Source organism: Oryctolagus cuniculus, chromosome 8 (genome assembly GCF_964237555.1).
Source record: "Oryctolagus cuniculus chromosome 8, mOryCun1.1, whole genome shotgun sequence".
Lineage (NCBI taxonomy): Eukaryota > Metazoa > Chordata > Mammalia > Lagomorpha > Leporidae > Oryctolagus > Oryctolagus cuniculus.
In genome coordinates this window covers 36,571,484-36,590,056 of record NC_091439.1, presented here as the reverse complement: position 1 = coordinate 36,590,056, position 18,573 = coordinate 36,571,484, and the positions used below count along the sequence as shown (strand labels likewise).

Here is an 18,573-nt window from a genome sequence, read left to right as displayed (position 1 = left end):
CAGAAGTACAGCAGCTAGGAATCAAACTGGTGCCCATATGGGATGCTGGCATCACAGGTGGAGGCTTAGCCTACTACGCCACATCGCTGGCCCTCAAGTGTACCTATTTTTAACTTGTAGTGCATTATAATTAACTTATTTACAAATTTTTCTCATTCACTGAACTACTAGATCTTTTTCATAGCCTCCTCTGTGTCCTTTTTTTCTTTGCAAGATAGAGAGAATGCAAAAGTATTCCCATCAGCTAAATGTCTTCAATGAGTAAGGAACCTTGAGTCATCACCGTTGCCTCCTCTGCATTGGAAGGAAGCTGGATTCAGGAGTTAGCCAGAAATTGAACCCAGGCACTCTGATATGGGATGTGGCTAGCTTAACCACTAGGCTAAACACCCACTCTCTCATCCCCACCAAGATATAAATTTATTGTGAGCAAGTGAACAAAAGGCAGACTTTGGTTGTGCATCCAGTCTTGCAGGTAGTTCACATCAACTCTTTTGTTAAGAACATCTAGAAAAGTTGGTTAAAACTATCTGGAGAGTTGGTCTTTAGCCTTATAGTTAAGACAGTTGCATCCAACATTAGAGTACCCAAGTTCAATTCTAGGATCTCACTCCTGATTCCAGCTTCCTTCTGTGGAGTCCCTGGGAGGCAGCAGTGGTGGTTCAGGTAACTATGTTCCTGCCCCTTGTATGGGAGACCTGGTTTGCATTCCCAACTCCTGGCCCTGATCCCAGTCCATACCCGTCCATTGTGGGCATTTGAGGAGTGACCCAGTGGATGGGAGCTCTTTCTGTCTGTCGCTGCCTGTCAAGTAAATGAATAACCTGTGTGAACACACAACAGAGATGACAAGACAACAAAGAATCACGTGGTCAAAATCTGGAAGCACGGCCGGCGCCGCGGCTCACTAGGCTAATCCTCCGCCTAGTGGCACCGGCACACCGGGTTCTAGTCCCGGTCGGGGCGCCGGATTCTGTCCCGGTTGCCCCTCTTCCAGGCCAGCTCTCTGCTGTGGCCAGGGAGTGCAGTGGAGGATGGCCCAGGTGCTTGGGCCCTGCACCCCATGGGAGACCAGGAAAAGCACCTGGCTCCTGGCTCCTGCCATCGGATCAGCGCGGTGCGCCGGCCGCAGCGCTCCGGCCGCGGCGGCCATTGGAGGGTGAACCAACGGCAAAGGAAGACCTTTCTCTCTCTGTCTCTCTCTCACTGTCCACTCTGCCTGTCAAAAAAAAAAAAAAAAATCTGGAAGCAGAGGAAACCTAAAGAAATGGGGCTGGCGTTTGGTCAGTTTCCCTGAGAGGCACATGCCATTCCTAGAAGAAGCAACTGAGAGCTGTTAGGAGACTTTTCAAAAACTCCTGATACTAGGAGGTTAAAAATTAGAGTTTGGAAACCAGAGGCAACTCTGAAGGACTGCGTCTTAGAAATTAGGGTGATTTGGAAAAGACCTCAGCTTCTAGTAGATTAATCACTTAATCATTGTGCTGATGCCTTTAGCTGTCCTGAAGTGAACGCAAGTTCTTTCTAGATGAAAATATCATCGTGGGCCCCAAATTTTCAATAATAATAATCTGTTCCTCAAAAAATAATCAGAGGCAGTGGACCTGACTCACCATGCCAACTGTCAGCAGGAAGCAATCCGCTCTTTCAAGCCCAGATTAGGTCGGTCTACGTTGACGAAGAATTTGATGCACTGTGTTTTGAATTTGTTTTGGACCTCGATGAAATTACATCCAGGAAGGAAATAAGAACAAGGCAGTGTAAAGGTAAAGAGAGCCTCCAGTGTTGTTCTTGTTCTTTACAAAATTGACATCCTTCCAATAGACATGAACTCCTGTATCCAGAAGGGTTGATTCAAGGATATCACATCTTCAAGGAAAGAATAAAAGTGCCTGATATATAAGTGGGTAATGCAGAGAAATCCAAAAGTGATTAGCACAGAAGGGACAGCTGAAGTATACCCTTTTGCAGTAGCAGCCACTCTCCAGAATATAAAGTTTACAAAAGATCAATATAACAACTTCATTGAACTTCAAGAGACATTACATTAGAATATTTGCAAGGGGGCTGGTGCTGTGGCGTAGTGGATAAAGCTGCCGCCTGCAGTGCTGGCATCCCATGTGGGTGCTGGTTTGAGTTCTGGCTGCTCCACTTCCAATCCAGCTCTCTGCTATGGCCTGAGAAAGCAACAGAAGATGGCCCAAGCCCTTAGGCCCCTGCACCCGCATGGGAGACCCGGAAGGAGCTCCAGGATCTTCTCTTCGCAATGGCCCAGCTCCACTGTTATGGCCATTTGGGGAGTGTACCAGAGGATGGAAGACTTCTCTCTCTCTCTGTCTCTCTCTCTGCCTCTGTAACCCTGTCTTTCAAGTAAATAAATAAACATTAAAAAAAAAAAAAAAAGATTTGGACTGCACTGCCTCTCACTAGGCTAATCCTCCGCCTGCGGCACCAGCACCCTGGGTTCTAGTCCTGATCGGGTGCTGGATTCTGTCCCGGTTGCTCCTCTTCCAGTCCTGCTCTCTGCTGTGGCCCGGGAGTACAGTGGAGGATGGCCCAAGTACTTGGGCCCTGCACCCACCTGGCTCCTGCCATCAGATCAGTGTGGTGCGCCAGCTGCAGCGCGCCGGCCGCGGCAGCCATTGAAGGGTGAACCAACGGCAAAAGGAAGACCTTTCTCTCTGTCTCTCTCTCTCACTGTCCACTCTGCCTGTCAAAAAAAAAAAAAAAAAAAAAGAAGTATTGGCTGCTATTTGTAGCCATGATTTTATTAGGCCCTTTTATTAGGCCTACTTTATTAGGCCCATTTGCTTATACTATGAAGCATCCTTCAGGTATCAAATTCAAGCCTCTAAATAAGATTGAGGAGTATTCAGTTTGTGAACTGATGAACATATACAAGAGCCTGACAAGCCCCTTAAACATTATTTCCACATCATTGAAAATAAACCCCTATATCCAGTACCTATGATAGCAATGTAGCTGTCTTTATCAATGCCTCCAGTCATCAGTGGGGATCATTCCAAAAGAAGAGTAGATACTAGAAATGTATTTATTGAATGCACTGAAATTGACTTTATGATAATGTCACCTTGTTCAGTGAATATTATGAGAATCAGTTTATAGTTGAATCCAGAAGTGGTTTAGCAAAAGGAGATGGTAAGAACTGATCTGATTAATAAGAAAGTTGGAATCAGGGAAACTTCAGAAAATCTTGCCAAGCTTCTGACCAGGATGTATTTGAAGTCAGAAGCCATGGGCAATGAGAATCAGGTTGAGATTGAAATCCATCTGATAAGAGTTGACATTGTGACCATGCATGTGATATTGTAGAAGATGCAGCTATTGCTTATGAATTTTGCAACATTGAGATGACTTTTCTGAAAATATATACCATAGCTGATCAATTTCCTCTTAATAGGCTCACTGAACTTCCTAGACATGACATGGCAGCCGGCCGTTGAGTTCACTCAAGTGCTTGCCTGTGCCCTGTGCTCCTAAGAAGATATTGCTGATAAAATTGGCTTGGATGTCTCTGCAATAAAGACAGTCTCCACCTAAGTAGTCCTAAAACAGCTATATTTCAGCTGCTGTGCACTACTTTCTTCCTGGCCTCCTGGAGCAGCAAATCAGAGATGTCCCTTCCTCTGAAACTCTGAAATCTCTGGCATTATTATAAAAGATTCTTTCAAAGATTTAGGTGCAAAAAATTGCAGGTATCTGTGAGCTATTTATCATAAGAAAAACCCTGTATTTCAGATCACCTAGAGCTGCTGGACAGAGTTATGTAGCTGCTTGCTGTGCTTCCTGGGGAAGATAAGGGAGGTCATCTGATCAAAGCATTAGCAGGCGTTGCTTTCATCCTTGGGTGATGTGCAAAGATCTTTGCCAGGGGTCAAAGCATTAGGAAGCTTGGGGTCCTTTATCTAGATGTTATCAAATTTGAGTGCCATGCCCTTCTCCTCCATGAAAATCAATATCATGCATACCCTTTTTGTGAAGACATGAAGATGGGTGGGTGTCTGTTGTGTGATTCTGTCCCCAAGTGTCCCTTTCTCTTTCCTCTGGTGTCCTTTAGCCTCATCCAGAGGGGACATCCATTTGTGCTTTAATATTGAATAAAGTTAAAGGTACTGTCTGGCAAAACAAACAAGCAAGCACAAAACAGAAATGTCAGAAGGACAGGAAAAAAAACCTCAACAGGAAATAAAAGTGAATCTATAGGGATCTAGACAGCAGCAGTATCAAACATATTTTAATGAGCTATTTTTTAAAAGGTTTACTTATTTATTTGAAAGGCAGAGTTATAGAGAGGCAGGGGCAGAGAGAGAGAGAGAGAGAGAGAGAGAGAGATCTTCCATCTGCTGGTTCACTCCCCAAATGACCACAATGGCCAGAGCTGGGCTGATCTGAAGCCAGGAGCCAGGAGCTTCTTCCAGGTCTCCCACGTGGGTGCAGGGGCCCAAGAAACTTGTGCCATTTTCTGCTGCTTTCCCAGGCCATAACGGAGAGCTGGAACAGAATGGAGCTGCTGGGATTCGAACCAGTTGCCCATATGGGATGCAGGCATTGTAGGCAGTGGCATTACCCACAACACTGGTCCCTAAATGAACAATTTTTAATTGTTAAGTTAAAAAAGATGAGATACAGAAATAGAACCTTTAAAAAATCAAATGGAAACTCCAGAACTGAAAAAGGCCATAGCCATTTGTAATGGATAAAGTTAAATGGTCGATCAGTACAGCCAAGTAGAGAATAACTGATCTGGAAGATGGATCAAAATCCAGAGTGGAAAATGGAGTGAAGGTGAAAAAACAGAGGTGAAAAAGTGTACAAGACATAGGAGATATTGTCAAAAGTTGTAACATACATTTCATTGGAGTCTCGGAAAAGGGAGGATGAAAGGAAGAAGGCAAGTAATATTTGAACTCATCAGAATCAATGAAGTCTCGCAAGAGACAAATTCAGTCCCTAAAAACTCCAAAAAAGATTAAAACAAAGTCATATAAAGGCTCTCACTGTAAAACTGCTTAAATCAAAAGCTGGAGAATAAGAACAGAATACAAATATTAACAGTAAAACTTACAGCTAACTTTTCAGCTGAAATAATGGAGTTGAGGACACAATGGGTTATACAGTTGTAGTACTGAAAGAAGGGGAAAAGATTCAAAAATAAATGTAAATAGGTGCATGTGTTAGGTTTGGATACATGCACCCCATATCAGAGTGCCTTGATTTGATACCCACTTCTGACCCCAGATTCTAGCTTCCTGGTACTCACATGGGAGACTTGGATTAAGTTCCCAATTTTTGGCTTCAGGCCGGCCCAGTCCTGGCTATAAAGGCATTTGGGGGAGTGAACAAGCAGATGGTAGAGTCTCATTCTCTCTCTTTCTCTATGTCTCTCTTTCTCTTTTTCTCTGTCTTTGTGTCTATTTCTCTTTCTCTCTGTCTTACAAATAAAAAATTTTTTAAAGGATAAAGGTAAACAAATAATTGAAACAAATAATTGAATTGTACACTTAAAGTAGGTGAATTTTGTGGTATGTCAATTAAATAAATAAAGCTCCAATAGACCTGTATAAAAATGAAGGTAAAATAAAATATCAGACAAATGAAAACTGAGAAAATTTATTTTCAGGAGATCTGCTTTAAAGAAAATACTAAAGGGAATTTTTCAGACAGAGGAAAATGGTTGCTGAAAGAAGCTTGGAGATACAGGAAGGAATGAAGAACAATGGGAAGGGTAAATATGCATGTAGATTTAAATAAATGTTGACAATAAACCCAGCAAAGCTGGTGTAACTCTTTGATAATCAGACAAAAATTTCTAAGGCAAAAAGAATCTCAAGTTATTAACATGAAGGTCTTACAATCACAACAGGTTTAATTGCCACAATAGATACAATATCTGAATTTGTGTGATTCTAATTTAACTTCAAAATATATGTCAAAAATTATTAAACAGACTCATTCATACTAACAAAAGTTAACATACCTTTTTTAAAATAAATATTTTTCTAAAGATTTTATTTATTTATTTATTTGAGAGGTAGAGTTACAGACAGTGAGAGGGAGAGACAGAGGGAAAGGTCTTCCTTCCGCTGGTTCACTCCCCAAATAGTTGCAATGGCTGGAGCTGTGCCAATCCAAAGCCAGGAGCCAGGAGCTTTTTCCCAGTCTCCCACATGGGTACAGTGGCCCAAGTACTTGCGCCATCTGCTGTTGTTTTCCTAGGCCATAGCAGAGAGCTGGCTTGGAAGAGGAGCTGCTGGGACTAGAACCGGTGCCCATATGGGATACTGATGCCCCAGGTGAAGGGTTAACATACTGCGCCACAGCACCGGCCCCTTAACATACCTTTTTTTATATATAAAGAGGATTTATTTATTTATATTAGAGGCAGAGTTACATAGGGAGGGAGAGCCAGAAAGTTCTTCCATCCACTGCTCACTCCCCAGATGGCCATAATGGCTGGAGCTGAGCCAATTCAAAGCCAGGAACCAGGAGCTTCTTCTGGGTCTCCCATAGGGGTTCAGGGGCCTAAGCACTTGGGCCATCTTCATGCTTTCCCAGGCCATTAGGAAGAGCTAGATTGGAAGAGGAGCAGCCAGGATATGAACTAGTTCCTATATGGGATTCCGGCACCACAGGCCAAGGCTTAACCTACTATGCCACAGCACTGGCCCCAACATAACCTTTCTTATAAAGAAAGGTGCAAGATAAAGAAAACATACTAAAACCTTAGTGAAGCTATAGAAAATGTGAGCACAGTTAAGAAACTTGACTTAATTTATGTAACTGAAACACTGCATTCAACATCAGCATAATCCATTCTGTTAAGGAGCACATTGAGCCTTAATTCATACCATACCCAAAAAGTCAGTTCTAAGTGGATTGTAGATACACGTGTGAAAGGCAAAATAATAGGGCTTTTGAAGGTAATATAATAACATCTCCATGATCTTTGAGTAAGGAATATTTATAACATAAAGAAGGAAATAATTATTAAATTAAAATGATGAAATTTTCTTTTTAAAAAAATGTATTTGGGGCCGGCATCGTGACACACTCTGCCTGCGGTGCCGGCATCCCATATGGGTGCTGGTTCTAGTCCCAGTTGCTCCTCTTCCAATCCAGCTCTCTGCTATGGCCTGAGATAGCAGTGGAGGATGGCCCAGGTGCTTGGGCCCCTGCACCCACATGGGAGACCAGGAAGAAGCACCTGGCTCCTGGCTTCGGATCAGTGTAGCTCCGGCCATTGCGGCCATTTGGGGGGGTGAACCAACGGAAGAAAGACCTTTCTCTCTGTATCTTTCTCTCACTGTCTGTAACTCTATCTGTCAAATAAATTTAAAAAAAAATCTTAAAAAAATGTATTTGAGGGGCTGGTGCTGTGACAGAGCAAGTAAAGCTGCTGCCTGCAGTGCCGGCATCCCATATGGGCACTGGTTTGAGTTCCGGCTGCTCCACTTAAGATCCAGCTCTCTGCTATGTCTTGGGAAAGCAGTGGAAGATGGCTCAAGGATTTGGGCCCCTGCACCCATGTGGGAGATCTGGAAGAAGCTCCTGGTTCCTGGCTTCGGATTGGCACAGCTCCGGCTGTTGCAGCCAAATGGGGAGTGAACCAGTGGATGAAAGACCTCTCTCTCTCTCTCTCTCTCTCTCTCTCTGCCTCTCCTTCTCTCTTTGTATAACTCTGACTTTAAAACAAATAAATTTTTAAAAATGTATTTGAAAGGCAGAGTTAGAGAAGAGAGAGAGAGAGCGAGCGAGCGAGCGAGCTTTCCTTCTGCTGGTTCACTCCCCAAATGGCTGCAATGACTGGGGCTGAGTCAGGCTGAAGCCAGGAGCCAAGGAGGTTCATCTGGGTCTCTCAGGCAGGTGGTAGGGGCCCAAGCACTTTGGCCATCATCCACTGGTGCATTAATAAGGAGTGGAATGGAAGTGGAGCAGCTGGAATTCGAATCAGCTCCCATGTAGGGTGCTGGCGTCCCAGGTGGCAGCTTAACCTGCTGTGTCACAACCCTGACCCCAAATGATGAAATTTTCATCAAAGGACTCTCTAAGAAACTGAAAAGACGAGCCACAGAGTCTAAGAAGGTATTTACAGCATTTTAGAAAGAACTCTTAGAAACGAATGAGAGACAACCCTTTAGAAATAATGAGCATTTTAATTGAACCTTTACTTCACAAAAGTAGCTGTCCAAATTAACAAATATGTTAAAACTTTTTACCCTTATTAATAATCAGAGATTGACAAATTAAAACCACAATGAGGTAAAACCACAAGGATGGCTACATTTTAATGAATTCATTAATGAATGAATTTTTTATTTTCAGATAATTACAGATTCACAGGAAGTTGAAAAAATAGTAGAGAAGCCCTGTGTACCCATCCACCTCATTGTGTCTGGGTGGGCACTGGTTCAAGTCCCGGCTGCTCCACTTCAGATCCAGCTCTCTGCTATGGCCTGGGAAAGCAGTGAAAGATGGCCCACGTCCTTGGGTCCCTGTACCTGCATGGGAGACCTGGAAGAAGCTCCTGGCTCCTGGCTCCTGGCTTCAGTTCATCACAGCTCAGGCTGTTGCAGGCATTAGGGAACCAGTAGATGAAGGATCTCTCTCTCTCTCTCTCTCTCTCTCTCTCTCTCTCTCTCTCTGCCTCTATGTCACTCTGCCTTTCAATTAAACAAGTAAATTGTAAAGAAAAAAAGTTATATGCATAGAATCATGCAGCATATTTCCCTTTTTAAAAAATTATTTATTTATTTGAAAGAGTGACAGAAAGCTTCCATCTTCTGATTCTCTCCCAAATGGTTGCATTGGCCAGGACTGGGCCATGCTGAAGCCAGGAGCTGAGAGCTCCATCTGGGTCTCCTACATCTGTGGCAGGGACCCAAGGACTTAGATCATCCTCCAGTGCCTTCCCAGGCTCATTAACAAGGATATGGGTTGAAGCTGAGCAGCCAGGACTTGAACTAGTGCTCTGATGTTGGATGCTGCCATGGCAGCCGGTGGCTTAGCCACAGCACCACAATGCTGGCCCCCATACTTCCTTTTGAGATTGATAGTTTTTAATCATAATATCCTGAAGATACATCCAAGGTGTTGTATCCATAGTTTGATCCTAGCTAATAAAATTGTTTTTAGTAGATTTTGTTAGAGCAGTTTTAGATTCACCTCAAAATTGAACAGAAGGTTTTCTGTTTATGCTCTTATTCCTCACATGCCTACATCCCCACCACAGTGGGGCATTTGTTATAATTGGTGAATCTACATAGACACTGTACCAGTTAGTTTACAGTGTGGTTCATTCTGGAACCCATTCTTTGTTATTTTTTGTTTCACCTGCTGTCTCCCTCTTCGAATGGCTAGATTTTAGAAGACTTCTTTCTTTAATACCAAGTGTGGGTAGGGACATAGAGCAATAGGGACCTTGATATACTGCTAGTAGGAATGTAAATGGGTGTAGCCACTGTGAAAAATTGTGAAAAAACACTTTCTACTGATGCTAAGTAGAATCTTACTACCTGATTGAACAATTCCACTTCTAAGTAAATACCCAACAAAAATTCACATCCCTGTTCATGAATAGAGGTTTTCTTTCTTTTTTTAAAACACACACACACATATACAAACACTAGGGAAGTGTACAAATCTTACTGTATATCTCAATATGAAAGCCACAGTGAGCGGACCTGTGTAACCCCCTTTCAGGTACTGAGATGATAGCAGCCTAGAGGGTCCTTTCATGCCCCTTCCCATCCCTGACCACCACCTCTCACTCCCTCAAAACAACCAATATGCTGCTTTTATACCATAGATTTGTTTTGCCTGTATGTGAACTTTATAAAAATGGAGTCATAATGCATGACTTCCTACATACAAAATTATTTTTCTAAGACTCACCCATGTAAGTGTGTGTTTTCTGTGGTTAGTGGCTCCACAGCAGAGATCAGCAAACTAGAACCTGCAAAGGCCAAAGACAGGTTTTGTTTGTTTGTTTGTTTGTTTTTTGACAGGCAGAGTGGACAGTGAGAGAGAGAGACAGAGAGAAAGGTCTTCCTTTGCCGTTGGTTCACCCTCCAATGGCCATTGTGGCCGGCGCGCTGCAGCCGGTGCACCGTGCTGATCCGATGGCAGGAGCCAGGTACTTATCCTGGTCTCCCATGGGGTGCAGGGCCCAAGTACTTGGGCCATCCTCCACTGTACTCCCTGGCCACAGCAGAGAGCTGGCCTGGAAGAGGGGCAACCGGGACAGAATTCGGCGCCCCGACTGGGACTAGAACCCAGTGTGCTGGCGCTGCAAGGCGGAGGATTAGCCTAGTGAGTTGCAGCCGCGGCGCCGGCCCAAAGACAGTTTTTATAAGTGGTTTTGTTGGAACTCAAACACTCATTTGTTCACGTATTGCCTATGGCTGCTTCACTGCTATTATGGTAGAGCTTTAATGAATTAGTTTAAAACTGAAAAACAAAACAGAAATGCGTGCTGTTTGTGTTACTATAATGGTAGAATTGTGTTACTAATTTCAGCATGTGATAAATATACAATATTGGGAGTTGCTAATAGCAGGCTTTGGACTGCAATGTAAGGGACGGAGAGGAATATATAATTATTAGTCTGAAGAGTTTCTTGAAGGCTTGAGGAAGCAATTTTGGTTTTAGAGGCAGGAGCTGAAGTAATCATTTAAAGCACTTTAATAAAAAAGATAGATCATCCTCTGAAAGGGTAATGGAGTCTCATGAATGCTGTTAGCTGTCAAGTCATTTCATGTTTGATGAAAAAGGAAATATTATTGGATTAGCTATTAAGATCAGGCTACTGCAATGATGATGTCTAGTCTGCTTCCATCTGACAGATGCTTTTATTTATTTATCTATCTGTTTTACTGGCTCAGCCCCTTTTTGGATGTTCTGTAAATGCTCTTGTATCTATTAGCACCACATGGTGTAGGGGAGATTCAGAGTTTATTGGGGAAAATTTATAAGAAGCAGAGGGTAAGCAGTCCCTCAAACTTTTTATCCCATAGGGTAGACCAGGCATAGACGGTGTTTATTCAGCATGGCCAGAAGACCTTAGGGAATGGCCTTCTCCACTGTAGTGCTCCGTGTGTGTGTGTGTGTGTGTGTATTTATATATAAAATTTTTTTAAGGGAAAAGGTTTATTGTCAGGTGGGGAGAAACCCAACAGGCTGCCTCCCCCTGCATGACAGAACAGCAACCTCTACTGGGAGAACAGGTTTTATATAGCTTTGCAGAGGTAAGGAAGTGGGAGCAGCAAATCCAATTAGGGTGGGAGTGGAGCTGATGCTTGTGATTGGGCCATTTGGTCACCTGACTTTTAGTAAGTCCTGCTGGGCTTAGGAAGATGGTTCCATGTTACTAACATTCCCCTCTTTTGTTTTTTATGAAGCAGGTGTTATATGGGATTACATCAGCCTCAAGAGTCCAGGAAGGGTAGAGGGATGATGATCTATTTTCTAGAGCTGACATGGGGTGACAGGTTACTCTCTGCTGGCATGGGGCAATGTCTAAAGTCATGATGTCCTGGGTGGGGAGCTGAGTATATCTCTGTAGTAGCATTTGGTTGACTACCTGGTTGGTGAAGAGTTTGGTTCATTTCACTATCACTTCCTGTAAACACTTAAACAGACAATGTAGTATAAAAGCCAGCGTGAAAATAGTAGCCAGTGGTCCTAGGAGCGGCATTAACCAAGTGATGAGGGGGCTCCACAGGGAAGGAGAGAGGAGGAGTTTGTAGAAAAAGTTCTGAGGGCCAGCGCCATGGCTCATTTGGTTAATCCTCCACCTGCAGCACGGGCATCCCATATGGGCACTGGGTTCTAGTCCCGGTTGCTCCTCTTCCAGTCCAGCTCTCTGCTGTGGCCTGGGAGGGCAGTGGAGGATGGCCCAAGTGCTTGGGCCCTGCACTCACATGGGAGACCAGGAAAGAAGCATCTGGCTCCTGGCTTCGCACTGGCGCAGCTCCAGCCATTGTGGCCATTTGGGGAGTGAACCAACGGAAGGAAGACCTTTCTCTCTGCCTCTCTCTCTCACTGTCTATAACTCTACCTGTCAAATAAAAATAAAATTAGAAAAAAAAGAAAAAAGTTCTGAATAATCATACAATTTTAAGGGGGCGGGGAGAGGACTATAAATACACATGGGTTGGGAGTAGAGCCATTGATGTAAGAGTAGAGGGTGTGATTACAAAGGAATGAGGCCCCAAGTGGGCTAGACAGGGTCTAGAACAAAGGACAGAGTCATTATTAGAAGACCTGTGAAAGGTGCTGTCTAAACTGTAAGCAAGTTTTCCCATTGCAAGGCAACTAGAAACTGACAGAAGGGGCTTGATAATAACCAGGTGGGCTTTAAGGCCTTGCCAGTTATGAGGCCCAGGAGTATCTATGTCTTCATATGGGATACATCCTAAGAGGTGTGAACCTCCTTGGGGAAAGCACCCTGTTGACTTCCATCACATAGCTGGACTGGGAGGAGAGCTGGCCAGGTAAAGACAGGTAGCATCTCTTAACAGGAAATATACAGTTCTGCCTGCAATGTTGCTGACCCTACTTGGCCATCCACCCAGCAGCAGTGGTTACTTTGGAAGCTGGGCAGAGTGAATGGCTTTTCAGCTTAGAGCCAACAAGGTCTGCAGCTCTGATCTGGGCATTCTTTGACTCCAGGGCAGTTCCATTTCTAGTGATCCAACTCTTGACTGGCAGAGCTGCCAGGGCTCTTTGTGAACTGACTTCTGCTGAAGCCCTGGCTTTCCATATAAACTAATGCAGTGGACTGGCCTGTTGGGTCCCCTTGATGGCAGATCACTGTGTAGAGCAGCCATTAATTGGCCTGCCACCTATCTTTACATTGCTTCTGCTGCCTAGCTTTCTTTTCTTCTTCTTCTTCGTTACATTGCTTCTGCTGCCTAGCTTTCTTTTCTTCTTCTTCTTCTTCTTCTTCTTCTTTTTTTTTTTTTTTTTTTTTTTTGACAGGCAGAGTTAGACAGTGAGAGGGAGAGATAGAGAGAAAGGTCTTCCTTCCGTTGGTTCACCCCCCAAATGGCCACTACAGCTGGCACTGCGCCGATCTGAATCCGGGAGCCAGGTGCTTCCTTCTGGTCTCCCATGCAGGTACAGGGCCCAAGCACTTGGGCCATCCTCCACTGCCTTCCCGGGCCACAGCAGAGAGCTGGACTGGAAGGGGAGCAACCGGGACAGAATCTGGAGCCCCGACCGGAGCTAGAACCTGGGATGCTGGTGCTGCAGGCAGAGGATTAGCCTAGTGAGCCACGGCGCCGGCCACCCAAGCTTTCTTTTACTCCTGGTTTTGTTAAAGCAGACCAGAGAAAACTTTTAAGAGGGTACACATCAAGGGGGTGCTCAAGTCCCATCTCTAATCTTTGATGGTCTAAACTAGAAGTCTATGGTAGGATTTAAAAAAACATTTAGGCCGGCGCTGCGGCTCAATAGGCTAATCCTCCACCTGCGGCGCCGGCACCTCGGGTTCTAGTCCCTGTTGGGGCACCAAATTCTGTCCTGGTTGCTCCTCTTCCAGGCCAGCTCTCTGTTGTGGCCTGGGAAGGCAGTGGAAGATGGTCCAAGTGCTTGAGCCCTGCACCCGCATGGGAGACCAGGAGGAAGCACCTGGCTCCTGGCTTTGGAGCAGCGCGGTGCACTGGCTGCGGTGCACTGGCTGCAGTGCGCCAGCCTCAGTGGCCATTGGGGGGTGAACCAACAGAAAAGAAGACCTTCTGTCTCTCTCACTTCTACTCTGTCTATCAACAAACAAACAAACAAAAAAAACAAAAAGCGTTTAGGCATTTTAGGCCTCTGGGCCCTCCTCATTAAGATAACTGTCATGTCTGGTAACACAAGATCATTAGACTTTAGCTTTTGTATATTTGTATCAATAGCATTTTATATTATCATAACTTAAAATATAGTACCCCTTCACATCTTGACAGTACCTGTAATATAATCCAAGTAGCCTGATTAGTTGGTGTCTCTACAAGGTGAGAGTCATATATCCTTTGATATTTTCAGGGGCCCAACTGAAAATATCAAAGTCCAAAAAGTTGGGAATTTTGATTTTTTTTAATATCTGTCAAGGATGCCAAGGAAGCTTAAAATATCTGGTGGAAATAGGATCCCTTAACATCATTACATACTATTGATCATTGTTACAAGGTGATTATTCAAATGTTTTAGAATAAGCATATATTTAAAGAAACTATAACTCTTAATAAAAACTCAGCTGTTCTAAACAGTCAGAACTTAACAGACACATTAAGAGAACATAATAGATTACTTTAACAGAACACGAAATTTGTGTCTCTTTGGTCATTCCAAATATCAGAAATAAAACCTTAAATTTAAGGGCTAGAACATGGAACAATTTTAACAGAGACAGAACTAGGGAAGAGAAAATAGTTTACTGGAGCTGGCTAGGAAACTGACAGAGTCACCAATTAAACAAAACTATTAAAAGGAGATGCTACAGGTTTAAAACAAATTTGTAAGATGGTTTCAAAATATTGTAAAAACCTCATTGCTTTAACAGAGGATCAGATTCTAGTTCTATGTCTTTTGCTTTCCACATGCTGATTTCCTTGATTTACATTTTGAAATAACAATTTAGAAAGCTCCAAATTAAGACAACATTTTCTAAATAAGATAACACATCGAGTTAATTTCAAGTGGCGCTGAACTATTTTCATATGGACAATTTATGAAAACATGCTAGCAAACCCAAATAGTTTTTCTATAGAATATACGGTGTTAAGAGTACCAATGTTTATATTGAGACACATTTATCTCATCTGCCTTTGCCCAATTTACATTAAGCAATAACACCTAGATGAGTGAAGATACTAGTACTATACCATACCTGAATTAAAGTCAAAATTGCATTCATATGGGATTCTACTCCTTTTATAAAACTTTAACTATATGCTGTGGATGTGGTCCTGGGGAAACACATTAGAACTGGCTGGCATAGAGTCAGTGAGCAGGAAGGACAGACAGGATATGACTGCAGGGTTATATTCAGTAGAAAAACCAGACATGGGGAGAATGTCAGTGGTAAGGAGAGAAGGCTTTCTGCCTTGGGCAGTGAGATAAATGATACTGTCATTTCCAGGACAGGAAACGAGGTAAGAACTGATAGATTTTGTTGGGACACAAGATGGAATTAGCTATGGTAGGTGCACGTGGGAATGTCTAACAGGTCTTTGGAAACATACAGGATGGAATCTGTATATCTGATATCTGATTGGAATGGAATATCTGATTGGAATGGAATAAAATGAAAGTGCCCATTCCTGTAAAAAAAAGAAAAACTTTAAACTATAAATCAGTGACGTTAAACCGGAGACTGCAAAATCCACCTTAGTGGCTATAATGAGTACTGTTACCCATTGCTATATCATCAGAAACCAAATTGCACAATAAGTTTGGCAAGTTATTGTTTACCATTATGTTAGGTTTAATGGGAGAGGGCATCCATTAGAGCAGATGGGTGCCCCTCTGGAGATTCCTAAGGGGAATCGGATAGGTGATAGAGTAAGGAGCAATTATGGAAAAGGAGATATGTCTGGAAATAGTAATTAATCTGGTGAGCCTGCTGGTTTGAAGGGCCAGTAGCCTTGATCATTATTTCACATAGGTTGAGAGAGATATATGGGTGTAGTGTTAGAGTCTGAAAAAGCCCACCGCCTTAGGAACGACTCCAAGAGACTTTTCTCTCATGCAATCAGCAAAGGGTTAAAGATTTATTGATTATACAGCATGCTGGGGCTGCCTGATCATACAAAAGCAGAGCAGCCCCGAATAACCAAAGGTTAGGGTTTATAAAGGCAAAAACCGCAAAACCGGGAAGGGGGGAATACATGGTTGCTATGCACGGTTGCTATACACAGTTGCTAAAATCAAAAGAGAGTACATAAAATCAAAAGAGAGTATATGGTTACTGGGGTCAACATAACCTAAAACCTAAGTGAAATTAATATTTATCATAATCTTGACAATACCAGTTACAATATTACAATTAGCAATTAGGACTTGACATTAATGTAAGACACAGACAAATCACATCTTTATTATTAGCCCAGGTAACCCAGGTGCAACCTTTCTACTTTTAAGCTTGAGCAATCATGCTAGGGGGTTTTTGTGTGTTGTCAAGGGTGATGTAGTGCACTGTTATTGTACAACTATTTGAGATCATAGTTTCAGACCAGAGTTTCACGGTGGGCGGGGGGGTTGCTTTCCCAGAATGCAGTCTCAAGTGCTCCAAAATGGAGTCCCTACTGTCAAGGTGCTACTTCACTCTGTCTTATTTTTACAGCTGTACCAGGAAGGTTTAAACCTGTAAGCTTAAGCTTAACTTTTTACACCCGCACATATACAATTTTAACTCTTCAGTAGAATTTCAGAAATTTCTCTCAGGGCTTGATGGTCCCCATTGTGCAGCGTAGAAGAGATGCCAAAGTGGCTAGGTTAGAAGAGAGGGAGTGGCAGAATGGAAGAGGAAGGTTTGGGAAGAGAGAGAGGCAGTTTTGGCTTTTAACCCAGAGCTAATGAACAAAATATCAACCAGGCCAAATAGTGGTGTAAAAAAAGATGAGGCATTTTTCTTTAAGGTCAGGAGTCAAGATGTCTTTCAAAATTCTCTCACTGCCTGTGGCATCCAGACATGCAGAAGCCCACAGGGAAGGGAAGGAAGGTGAGGGTGGGACTAGCACGTATTACCCACTTTGCCTCAGCCTTCCACTCCTGTAACCTCGGGTATCTCTTTGTCAGAATAGGACACACAGGGAGAGATCAGTTCCCTTTACTGACTAGGCCTCTGCCTTGTCAAATATACACTGTCAGTTTGTAACCCCTACATGAAGAAAGATAGTTGTTCTAAGCCTCTTAACCTTGAGTCTTTTCTAATGGGCCTGATTTCGACAAGAAGCCTTCCTGGTGAGAGCCTTAGCAAAGGTGTTTTTAAGCTGGAGCGTGCCAGCTCTGGTTACCACCTACATTGGTGACTAGGCAGGTGAAGTTACGAAGAAGCATAGTGGGGGAATAAACTTCTCCCCAGTAAACCTCATCTGAGGTATATACTACATAGGGAGGACCAGACAGAAGTGACCCAAGAGGGAACTTAAGAAGAAAGGGGATACCAAAGACATGCTGAAACTTGTCTACACAAGTTCAGGCCACGTGTTGACTGTATCTAATGGGAGTCTGGATCGAAAAACTGCCTGTCTGCAAACGGGATAATTAGACTTTAACCCAGATCTAGCAAATCAAATATCTAGGAAATGCCTGCTAATGGGACCAGGAAGTTGTGTTTGTAGGTATTAAGGAGACCTGCTGAAGTCAGCTTGACATTCAGTTACAAGGTGGGGACAAAACCCATCAACAGACTTGATTTGCAATCCTTTATCCTGTCTGGCTTGCTCCTTATAGAATAAAAAGCCATCAGAAGGGTGGGATAGGTGACTTGTTTACAGTAATCTTTGAGTTCAAAAGGATGGAATCACCACTCCCTCTCTATTCTTATGGTAAAATTGAATGGGAGGTGGGGTGTGAAGACCAGCTGGAGGACCAGGGCAGGAGGGTGATGGCATGGAGACAGCCCATTCCCAAACTTGCCTTTGCTTCTTTGGGAGGAGGGTGTTTGAAGGCAGAGAGAGTAGACATGGACAAGGGCTGGTTCTGAGATAAGGGCAAGCAGGAGCTTAGAATTCCTGGGTGGGAGGGGGAGGTACAGCGAGATAGTGAGAGCTGGAGTTTTGGCTTTTCAGTGAGAGCTTTGGAAGTTAAGAGAGTTTGAGCCAGAGAACATGAGTGGAGATAGAAGGCTTAGACATGCTCACACAAGTGGTAGGGGTCCTATTAATGTTAACCATGCCATTAAGCAGCCATTTGGACGGGTTGTCGAGGTAGGAGACAGCTGAGAGGAGGATCCGACGGAATGTGGGACGAAGCTCCCATGATGACCCATAGAGTCAGATGGGAGGATATGGGAACATCACCCATGCACCCACTGGAGCTCAGGTCATAGCCTGTGTAACGCCGTCACAAAACACACCAAAGGGAAAGGGTTTATTGGGGAAAACCCAGCAGACTGGAGGGAAGGGACGAAAAAGGAAAAAGAGAGTAAGAGAGAGAGAAGAGGAGCTAGCCAGGAGAGAAGAGAGAGGAGGAGCAAGACAAGAGAGTGAAGAGAGAGCAGGTGAGAGAGGGAGAGAGCAAGGAAAAGAGAGAGGAGCGAGAGAGAAGCCAAGGGAGAGCAGAGAGACAGAGAGAGAGAAGGAGGTAGAGGGAGGGAGAGAGAGAGCGCGAGAGCGCCACGTGTTCAGGAACAGGTCCTTTTAAAACTTTGCCAGAGGGTGAGCAGGGAAGTAGGAGCAGCAAATCCCATTAGGATGGTGGTTGGGCCATGTGGCCACTTGGCTTCCAGCAATGGCGGCGGGGGCTAGAGCTTAGGATGGTGTCAGGGTATAGATTTCACCATAAAACTGTGCCATGCTGGCGCCGCGGCTCACTAGGCTAATCCTCCGCCTAGCGGCGCCGGCA

The 18,573-nt window shown here is 43.8% G+C and overlaps 1 protein-coding gene and 1 pseudogene across 25 annotated transcripts in view; both read left to right on the top strand.

The window, feature by feature from the left end:
• The window catches only part of LARP1B (La ribonucleoprotein 1B), a 197,953-nt gene that overhangs the window by 90,061 nt on the left and 89,319 nt on the right, over window positions 1-18,573 (top strand). For 2 of the 25 annotated variants that reach the window (XR_011378251.1, XM_051819855.2), the window contains exon 12: window positions 5,642-5,746. The exons of 22 other annotated variants lie outside the window; for them this stretch is intronic. Coding sequence is in view for 2 of the 3 variants with exons in the window: in XM_051819855.2 (XP_051675815.1) it covers window positions 5,642-5,731 (90 nt within the window). In the remaining variant the exon portion in view is untranslated. Of the gene's footprint in view, window positions 1-3,421; window positions 3,446-5,641; window positions 5,747-18,573 lie in introns of those variants that run through there. One more of the 25 variants, XM_051819862.2, reaches the window with a different exon arrangement.
• LOC138843446 (phenylalanine--tRNA ligase beta subunit-like) lies at window positions 885-3,386 on the top strand (annotated as a pseudogene).